This window comes from Tupaia chinensis, unplaced genomic scaffold, assembly GCF_000334495.1.
Source record: "Tupaia chinensis unplaced genomic scaffold, TupChi_1.0 Scaffold000634_1, whole genome shotgun sequence".
Lineage (NCBI taxonomy): Eukaryota > Metazoa > Chordata > Mammalia > Scandentia > Tupaiidae > Tupaia > Tupaia belangeri.
Window position 1 is genome coordinate 860,740 of NW_006160154.1, and position 10,942 is coordinate 871,681.

The 10,942-nt window shown below is 44.4% G+C and overlaps 1 protein-coding gene across 1 annotated transcript in view; it reads right to left on the reverse strand.

The window, feature by feature from the left end:
- Positions 1-10,014, reverse strand: part of LATS2 (large tumor suppressor kinase 2) — a 74,165-nt gene extending 64,151 nt beyond the window's left edge. The window contains exon 1 of the mRNA XM_014592009.2: positions 9,418-10,014. Within this exon, the coding sequence (XP_014447495.1) occupies positions 9,418-9,759 (342 nt within the window). The 5' untranslated portion in view covers positions 9,760-10,014. The remainder of the gene's footprint in view (positions 1-9,417) is intronic.
- Between the last annotated feature and the right edge of the window lie 928 nt (positions 10,015-10,942).

Consider the following 10,942-nt stretch of genomic DNA (forward strand, 5'->3'; position numbering starts at 1 on the left):
AGGAAGCTGCATCAAACCAAGCTGATGGCCAGACAGCACTGCCTCTGGGGTCTTAGGGCTCATGCTGCTCCTCGGATGGCCTCTTCGCCTCTTCGCTTGCCCGCACAGCCCCCTCTAACAGATCCACCAGGACGGCAGATCCTTATAAAGACCTTGGACTTGCAGCACTCAACAAGGAGAGAAAAGATACGAGGGGACATCACAGCAGTAAAACATGACACTCTGCAGCGCAGACCCTCATAGGAAAGTTCCATGTTGGCATTGAGACAGCAACCTGAGTATGGCAGCCTATATGAGCCATGAGCTGGGGCTGGCTGAGGCTAGGGACAGATCATGGCCTCAAGACTGTTGGGAGTCCTGCCTTTCACATAAGGAGGAAATAAACTTTATTGTTTTTAATCCCAGAGGTGTGTGAGACAGAACGCTCTAACCAATAGGGTTTAGGGCCTGGTCAAGCTGCAATCCTCCCCCTCCCCCCGTTCTCTATTTCCATTTCTCCATCCCATCAAGATCATAGGCACACACACATGTGTCCTGCATGTTTTTCCAGTCACCAGGGCCAGGACTCAGGCTGTGGTCAGTCATGTGGGATCCGGCTCCCCATGCATAGTGCTTAAGCACTGCACCATAGGGCTGGCTAGCCCATACAGAAACTTCTTTGAAAAAAGTTTATTTCTGGGATCAGCAGTTAGAGAAATGGTTATGTCGCTGGATTCCCATGTAGTCAACCACGGTTCGAGTCCCGGATCCAGTGGCTTAAACTCACGCTGGGTGCGTGTGCGTGCATGCCCAAGATCCCAAGAGGAGAATGAAGGAGAAGGAATTGTGGCGTGGCCATCCCCCCGGGGGATGATTTCTCTTTCTGTCTCTTTCTATCTCTCTGCCGAGTGCACGTGCCCTGTAGCAAAAATCTCTCCAAAAACAAAACAAAATTTATTTCTTCCACAGGAGAGAGAGGCACACCCTCAACAGGGTCTTCGCACCCCAACCACCCCCAGCCTCAGCTGGCCAGGGTCACAGGCTTACATGTACCCAGTATGTACAAGGAGACCTTGGCACAAACCCAGGCTTTTCTCATGTGGGTCCTGTTGGGTAACTGCTGTGTTACCATGTGGCCCCAACTTAATAATTTTTAAGGGTCCACTGGTGGTATGGCAGCTGGATCCCACATGGCCGACTGCATGGTTTGAGTAGTGGACCCAGCAGCTTGAAAATCACACTGGTTACATGTATGACCAAAATCCCGAGAGGAGACTGGAGAAGAAGGGATTATGGTGTGGCTTCCCCCACACTGGGGAGTGTGGAGTGCTTGTTCACTGCCCTCTCCCATTTCTCTCCAGTGAGGGCATAATTAAAATAACAATATTTAAGGAGCGGTTTGGCGATAAAAAACTAAAGCTGCCCTTATCATTTACCCACTATATGTATACATATCCTTTTTAATTAGAAAAAAGTTGGCCAAGGCCCAGCGCTGTGCTAGCAGTTACACAGTGCCCTGAGAGGCTGAAGGCCACGTGGCCGACCGCAGGTTCAGATCTCCAGAGTGGCCTGAAAACACACTGGGTACTGCCAGGCACCCAGGAGCCTAAGAAGTAAGAGGGCTGGGAAAGAGGGGTTGCAGCAAGACAAAACCCTGTTGAGGGTACCCCCTCTGTCTTTCATGTGCTTGTATGCACTCTATCATTTTAAAAAAAGGTAGCTGGTTGTATACCTAAGTGCTAAGAGTGCTTATATCTGTCTGACAGAATTATGAGCAAAATTTATTTTCTTTTACATTTTTCTGTATTTTCCAAACAACCAGGGAGAAGTCTGGGATGGAGGGTGAGGGGTACGACACAAAAAAGTTACAGTCTGCTTGTGTCTGGTCAATGTAAATTTAAATCCTACTTTAAAAGATATGCAGTTGGGAACCAGCAGTTAGCGTAATGGCTGTGTCGCTGGACTCCCACGTAGTAGACCGCGGTTCGCGTCCCGGACCCGGTGGCTTAAAACTCACGCCGGGCATGTGTGCGTGCGTGCCCAAGATCCCAAGAGGAGAAGGGATTGCAGCGTGACCATCCCCACTGGGGGGTGATTTCTCGCTTTCTGTCTCTCTGTCTGTCTGGCGAACGCATGCGCCCTATAGCGAAAACCTCTCAAAAAAAAAAAAGGTATGCAGTTTACCTTTGACAAGGCCAAATTTAATCGGAACGGCATCTTAAAAAAGGAGGGGGTGGGTCAGCAGGTGGTGTGGTGGTTAAGGCACTAGACATCTCATGGCTGATCACCGTTCAAGTCCTGGACCTGGTGGCTAGCGTTCTCACTCTCTGTGTTTGTCTCTCTCTGGTCAAATTAAAATAAATGAATGAATAAATAAAATTAAAACTAAATAATTCTTTTTAAAAAAGGAAGGAAGACCAGCAGATAGCATAGCAGCTACATCACTGGACTCCCACATGGCCAACCGCAGTTTGAGTCCCGGACCTGGTGGCTTCAAAAATCACACCAGGTGTGTGTGCATGTATGCCCAAGATCCCAGAAGGAGAATGGAGGAGAAGGAATTGAGGCATGGCCATCCCCTGGGAGGGTGATTTCTCACTTTCCCTCTCGCTGTGTCTGTCCCCCGCACCCAGCAGACTCGCCCTAAGGCAAAAACCTCTTTAAAAATTAAATAATTAAAATAAATTTTAGAAAAGGAGGAGGGAAGTCCAGGAACTGCTACACCCAAAGGCCATTGTAATACAATTTCCTGTCACATTACTGACATTCCTAAACTTCAGTGTTTCTTTCTTCCTGCTCCTCTTAATATTTCAGGGCACCCCAAATGTTCCTAACACTAAAAAGAGGCTCCCTTTTAAGAGAAAGGGAAAAGAGGACGCATACATACAATCTAAAATACTTGTAACTTTTTCATGAGCAAAGTACCTTCTTTACAGTGAAACCACACTGAGACAGGATCTTGCGATAGCAACTTAGGGTTAACATTTCTCTAGGTCTTTTTCCACAGTCTTCCTGATGATATTGTGAGAACTAAACAAAGGAAATATGAGGAGTTGTTTCTGCTTAGCATCTATTCCAATGTCTGACAACTAAGGTGAAGGCTTCTGCCTTAACAAAGATGTCCCCTGCAAACTGTACCAAATAGGAACTGAACACCTCATCCTCCCATGCATGAACAGCATGGGAGGCCTTTGGGTACACAAAGTAAACGCTCAGGACCCCAGCTGCAGGGAGGGCTGCACATGACTGGGAAAAGCAGGCCAGACTCCAACAATCTGCTCACACCAGGCCTAACACACCAACCGCCTTGTGAGATGGAAATAAATTACTGTGGATGTTTGAATAAGAGCAGCTCATATCCAAGTGGAAGAGCCAGAAGACACACAAATAATACAAAGACTTTGAGGGGCCAGGGAGTGGCACAACAGTAATGCAAGCAGACCCACATAGGAAAGGCCCTGGGTTTGAGTCTGGGCCTCCCTGGTACACCAGTATGCATGTGCCCAAGACATGGAGCTGGCTGAGTTAGGGTGGATCCTCCTGTGAAGGACCTTACTGGGGCCATGGGTCTTTCTCTCTCTCTCTTGAATGGAAGAAATAAATAAAATTTAAATAAAAATTTTTAAAAATGCTTAAATAATAATTTGAACTGGACCACAACTAGAATCCTGACAGGGGACGGTGAAAGCTGATAATACCAGCCAACAAAATGATAGGTCAAAAGAGCCCCCAAATAAGGAAGTGGGGAGAAGTATCAGGGAGAAGGCCTTGCTGTGGACTGTGATACAGGAAGAGCCCCTGTCCCATGGAGGATGGGAGTGTGGGCTGTGGGGCACAGTGCAGTCAGACTGCTGTGGCTTTGCAAGAGGCTTTGGGGAGCTGGGAGGGCTGAGCACTGGGCCCAAGGAAATGAGATAACATGAGAGAAAGAGAAGTCAGAGACAAGAAATCCCCACCAAGATGGAAACAGGGAGATGAAAAAGGCAGCAGCCATCTAGCAATGAGGCTAGAGACAAGCACACTGGGAATTAGGCAGAGCTCTGCAGAGTGGGGTCAGAGCCCGAGTCGCCTGCTAGGCCCCACGTCTCCTTGTCCTCACTCCAGTTTCCTCTAAAATATGGCGACACCTACTAGAATCCATCTCAAATAGCTAATGTACAGTTTGAATATGTTCCCCAAACCTTGTGTGTTGAGTCACTGTAACAGAATCAAGGGAGTAAAAACTTGACTCAGTTATTCGTTGAAGAGTAGGGCCTTTGGGAGGAGATAAGTGATGGGGTGGTTGGGGGACAGGGCCCACAATTATGTCCTGGTGGGTTTATAAGGAGAATCAGCGAGAGGCTGACCTGGAAGATGGACCATGCTCTCTCTGCACATGCCTGACACCCTCTCTGCTTCTGTCAGCCATGCTGTGACATGGCTGGCCTGATGCCAGCCAGGACTCAAACTGTGGTTGGCCACGTGGGATCCAGCTCCCTTAATGGCTAGGCTATAGGACCTGCCTCAAATCTCTTTTGTTTATAAATCACCCAGTGTCAGGTATTCCTGTAAACAGCACACTCATGAACTAAGACAACTAGTGTATAGTTTTCATGAGATGCTATGCAGCAAGCGCTTCAGACAATGTCTGCACACGGGACCTCTGCAGACATCGTCCACAGTCTGGTGAGAGACCTACAAGCCCCAGGTCTCACTCTCGGCAGCTGCATACAAGTAATGTGTAAGATCGACCAAGAAACTGAATGTTTCGGCTTGAGAAAGTAAAGAATTCATGCTTTTTCTTATGAACGAGATTACCAGATTCTTTTGGTGCTATGACCATTGTTCTCAGGAAGCCTTCTCTGAATGCACATCCTGGCCATTCGTGGTTTCTCTATGCCAAATTTGGTGCAATAAAATCCGTTTGTCCATATAAAATGTAAAGCACTTAGACACATATAATAAAGTAGAAAAGAACTATATTAAATCAAGATTTGGAAAATAAATGGCTGCCACAGAAATTCAGGACCAGAGAAATGTACCTACACTGAGCCACAGACTGAACACCCCTCCACAGATCAGCGGGAGACTAGTAGATAGGATGTCCATAGAGAAAAAGCAAATACCAATTTCTCAAGGGAAACTTCCTAGTATTCACATCTTCCTCTAAGGGATGCAGTGGGATTGAGTGCCTCTCACAAGACCCCAGGCACTGTTACAGGTTGAGTGCAGTGAGCCAGAAAACCCTTCTCTGCCCACATGGTAGAGGTGCTGCACCTGTTAATCCACTGCCACTCAACAAGAGAAAACAAGTCACATGCTTCGGTGGAATAGAGAAATGGGACCCATGCTAACATCGCTGCAAAATCAAATCAGTGGGTTTTTTGGTTTTCTCTCTTTGTTTTTGTTTTTTGAGTGGTTTTGTTTGTTTTATGTTTTTGCTATAGCACATGTGTGTTTACCAGAAAGACAGAGAGACAGAAAGTGAGAAATCATCCCCCAGGGGGACAGCCAGGCCACAGTCCCTTCTCTTCCATTCTCTTCTCAGGATTTTGGACACGCACTCACATGCACCTGGTGTGAGTTTCAACTCGCTGGGTCTGGGACTCAAGTTGCAGTTGACCATGTCAAAGTCCAGCACCTTGACCACGACATCACCTGCTGGCCCCAATCAGTGGTTTTTAAAACAAAATAATAAAATAAAGTAAGAGGGAAAACAGATAATATGGCCACTTGGGGGCTGGCTCCCTGGTCTGGTGGTTAAGGTGGCTAGATCTCACATGGTCAATTCCACAATTAGATCTGTAAATCTGGTGCCTTGAGAGTCATGCAGTGTGTGCACATGTGTGCTCAAAATCCCAAAAGGAGGGAGAGCTGGAAGAGAAGGGATTGTGGCGTGACCATCCCCCATGAAAGTGCTTTTTCACTTTCTCTCTCTGGCAAGCATACACACCTTCTGGCAAAGTTAAAAAAAAAAAAAATTTAAATGGTTATTTGAAACCACAAAGATTAAAAGGGAAATTGGAATGAAATTTTAGAAGAGAGATAAAAACTTAATTTAAATGGTTACTTAAAACCATTAACAAGTACCCAATGCTACAAGCTATGGCACTCATAACCAAAAAATTTCTTAAAGAACAGCTCCTTCAGGGACCAGCAGTTGGTGTAATGGCTATGTTGTTGGACTCCCATGTAGTCGACCGTGGTTCGTGTCCCGGACCCGGTGGCTTAAAACTCACGCCGGGTGCGTGTGCGTGTGTGCCCAAGATCCCGAGAGGAGAATGGAGGAGAAGGGATTACGGCGTGACCATCCCCCCTGGGGGGTGATTTCTCGCTTTCTGTCTCTATGTCTCTCTCTGTCTGTCTGGCAAGCACACACACCCTATAGCAAAAAAAGACCTCTCCAAAAAAAAAAATATATATATTGCCATATATGCTGGCTACCTGGGCATTCTCAGTATGTGAAAACTCACTGTGGTGTATGCTTAGGAATAGTGCACTTTCTCTTAAGGTAAATTTTGCTTTAATAATTAAAAAACAAAAACAAAAGCAAACAAAAACACCCATTTACAAACATTCAATCAAGTATTTTCAAAAGAACCTTAGTCCAAATTTTAAAAATATGGGACCAGCAGATGGCATAATAATTATGCTGCTAGATTCCCATGTAGTTGACCACAGTTCAAGTCCCAGACCCAAAGGCTTAAAACTCACACCAGGTGCGTGTGTGTGTGTGCCCAAGATACCAAGAGAAGAATGAAGGAGAAGGGACTTCAGTGTGGCCATCCCCCCTGGGCGATAATTTCTCACTTTCTACGTCTCTGTCTCTCTGGCGTGCACATGTCCCCTACAGCAAAAATCCCTTTAAAAAATGCTAATGGAGACAGTCTGCGGTATGTTGATTAAGGCAGCTGCATCCCACATGGCTACCTGAGCAGTCTGAGTCCTCACCAAGCGGCTTGAGAAACATTCTAGGTGCACCTGCGTGCATGCATGCCCAAATCCGAAAGGAGGGAGGGATGGAGGAGAAGGGGTTGCAGCATGACCACGCCCTATGGGGGGGTGCTTTCTCACTTTCCCTTTCTCTTTCTCTACTGAGTGTGCACACCCTCTGGCAACATTAAAAAAAAAAGATTAAAAGAAAAAAAACGTAGGTATGATGTACAATAAACAAAATCCTACATATGTGGAACGTGTACCACCAAAAGACACCCGTGAGACCTTGGGAAGACATGGCCTCACTGCCATTCTGATTAACAGAGAGATTAAATATAGCATTTATACCCCAAATAAAGAACAAAACTGCATCTAAAATTAAAAGGCAACACGATAGGAGACAAAGGGAAAAAAGCAGCAACAATGGGAATTCTCTCTACCTATTATACTAGAATGTTAATAACCTGCTTTATCCAACAGACACCCGACTCTAAAGGTACTGTTGATCTTCTCTCACCTTATCTGGATTCACATGATTGTCCTACCAGTCTGAGTCTAAGGGTAAGGGTGGAGGCACAGATGTTTTAAGTTAAAAAGTAACACTATACACCAAGCCAATTGAATTATTTTAGGAGCACTACGTATAATTAATAGACCTCTTTCTGCTAGCAATTAATATAAATTAAATGTTGATGGGAAGTTCACTAGTGTCATGATCCTTAATTTTATTGTATCTGTATTTTACTGTATTTGAAACAGGGCCAGGTTCATTATTCGAACTATAATTATCACTAATGGATTTTACCCTAATAAGATCCCACCTGTATTTTGGATTATTCCTTTGTTTCTTTTTTCTCACAGCAGAAAAGGAACTGCAAAGAACACCAGGACGCTGATGGCTTCTTTTGTTTGCAAGTGATTCATATGGGAAGATTGTGAGCTTTGCTGTTGGCCTGAAATCTCTCTGCAATCTTACTCCAATATCCCTCCCCCCCAAAGCTTCTTCCCTACTTTCAAAAACCCTCTAATTCCATTTGTCAGGGGATAGCATTTGGCGGCATACTGAACTTCATACTTTGACAATGAGAGAGGTCATGCCTCTGTTGTCTGCTAAACACTTTGCACCACATTACTCACGATCCTGTGCTTTATAACAGCAACTCGACATAACAATGCCTGCTATACACAAGCTAAGCCCAGTACATCCTAGAGCATCAAGGAAGCCCCCTACAAAATAGCAACTTTCATTTCATAAACACAGCACCTGAAAAATGTCAATTCTCTAGGTAAATTCTGTGGTAATGAACTCTAATAAGAGGATTGAAATTACTCTTAAAAGTAAAAGATGACAGTGTATTAGCCTTTTTCCCACAACTGCCATGCCAGAGCGATGGAATTAGGTTATTTCTGAAAAACTAAATGTACTCAAGCCATCCTGAAGTGCTTCGAGCATGAAATCTTATTAATTTTCCAAGTCAACAAAAATATGTAGTCTATTTCTATGTCATGTAACTCTGATTTTAAAATGGCAGTAATAAAGAATTGGCTTTCATCAATCACTTCATAACACCATCCCATTTTACTAAGGACGTTTTTACTTGGTTGGACACTAGTCCCACTTTATAGGGCCCTGCCATATGTTTTCCGGGTACATGACTTGCTAAGAGATCATAAACATATAGCTCTATATTGTATATTCATGCATAATTGGTGCCACCTCCATTAATGTATCCTCTCTATTTTAATTTTTGAAAGATCATTGCCTTAGGGTGTGTGTGCTCACTGGAGAGAAAGAGAGAGAGACAAGAAGTGAGAAATCAGTCAGTCTCCATTAAGGAAACCACCGGGATCTGGCGTGAGTTTCAAGCCACTGGGTCTGGGACCCAAACCGCAGTCGGCCATGTGAGCATCCAACAATGTAACCGCTATGCTATCTGCTAGCCCCACGGTATCCTTTATTCTTAAGCAACTGAGAAGTTAGACTGGGTGGCCACCATTTTGATGATTTCTCAAGCTTTTTCTTTTCTACACTCCATTCTTTTAAATAGGAGAAGAACAGATCAGAAAAGAGCCAGTTGCGCTAATCAATCCTCCCCTTACCTAAGAAAAAAAATGCACAGACCAAAAACATGAAAAGGGCAACTGGCCTCTTCTCCACAACAGCTCAGATTGACCCCAAATCCACCCCAAAGAAAGGGCTAAGGAGGAAAGCCCTTCTGATCTCACAAAAACAGGACAGAAATGACATGTGGTACAATTTCAGGAGAGTACAGAAACTTCTAGATCTTGCCTGGAAAAAAAAATGCAGCTAAAAAGACCTTTTTAAGAGAGAAGGTTAAGATCAGCTCAATGATACATTAAAGGGACCTTGGGTTTTTAACCTAGAAATACTTTTATGCACAGTAATAACCACTTCAAAGCCTCCAAGTAGCTGCCACGGATTCTGGCCACCCCTGTGGACCTCCAAAGGGGCCACCACTGTAACTGCCACTGCAGGAAGCCTTGAGGGAGGTCTGTACCCACCTGGTCACACCCTGCATTCACCAGCTCCTGCAGCATTTGACGGTTTACTTCTGCAGCTGTGGAGGTGCCCGATTCATTAGCAAAAGGCAACAAAGAATATCTGATTTCCCTCAGTGCTTTTTGATAAGGTCCAAACTTCGGGGTTGCTCTCATCTGTTGCTGCTGCCTGGAGGCATCCTTGCTCCCCAGAACTTTGGCATCCAGAGAAGTGTCACCGTTTGGTCCCACAGATAACACCTGCACTGCAGACTTGGAAGGCTGCTTTAACCCCTCTCGGATCTCTTGCAATCGCTGTCGACTATTTCCAGAATAAGTGGTGGCAGGAAAAGTCTTTGGCCTCATTGTTAGTCCAGTTTCCTTTTACCATAAATACAATCTTCTCAAAGTGTTTTATTATTTAAAACAAACAAAGAAACAAACAAACAAAAAAAAAACAAAAAAAAAACTCTACTGTATCAGTTAGTTGTAAACATACTTTCAAAACAATTTCCTTTTATAAATTTTCTTTCCTTCAACTTCTGTAGTTCCTATAGAGAACCTAGAATTTCCCGGAGTCTTCATTTTGAAGATCATCGCTGTCTGAAAAAGAAAAATGGAGAAAATGTTCATTTGTGGCTTTCACATACTGTCAGCACTACTCTTCAGAAACGCACTGTGATCTTGGAAATCTTTCCCTTGGAAAGATAAGAAAGAACACATCATGTCTCAGAAATGGTAAAAATACTACTTCACCCTGGTTGGAGCATGTGACATCTAGGACTGTCCCAGGATGTCCACTGGAATACAGTCAGTCTCCCTCTAAGCAGTCAACTCAAGGGAAGAACAATGGTATTGACAACTAATGGCTCACTTTAAATATATTTTTTTAAGTGTAATTCGTTCACGAAAGTGAAAGACAAACAGAGCCAGAGAGAGAGAAGAGAGACTCTCAATAGGGTCTCATGCAGCGATCCCCCTAGCCTTTCCTATCAGCCGGGATCGCGGTATGTCCAGCATGTCCAGGTCGACTGCTGTGCCCTCAAGACAGTTCAAAGTATTCCTATGGTATTTCATCCTGAAATCCAAGTCTTGAATGTTCAGAGTTAAATTTCCACATGAGGTCTTGGATTTCTGGCTTTCCTTAGAGCCAATACCTCCTACACCCACACTGTTATCCCCCTTCACCCCTGTGGCTTTGCTGACCTCTCCACTCACCTGAGGCTTCCATATCTTTGGAGAATATTCCTTATAAAACTCTCCCTCCTAATTTTCCTGAAAGATACTGCACAGCTAGTCATATGAAAGATGTCCTATATTGTAATCAAAAGCAGTTGCCACACAATGAGACTTGGAAGGTCACTGTTGCCTTGATTTGTTTTGACAAGGTGGCACTTAGCAGCATTTTGACCTCAATAGCAAATAAAAATGTCTTTCTTATAGAGACTGATACTTATGGAGGAGGTGACCGGTAAAGGCATGTGGGTGATTTCTTAGTGCACTGTGACCACATTAACAGCAACTGCAGCTCTCAGCAGAAATTATTAGT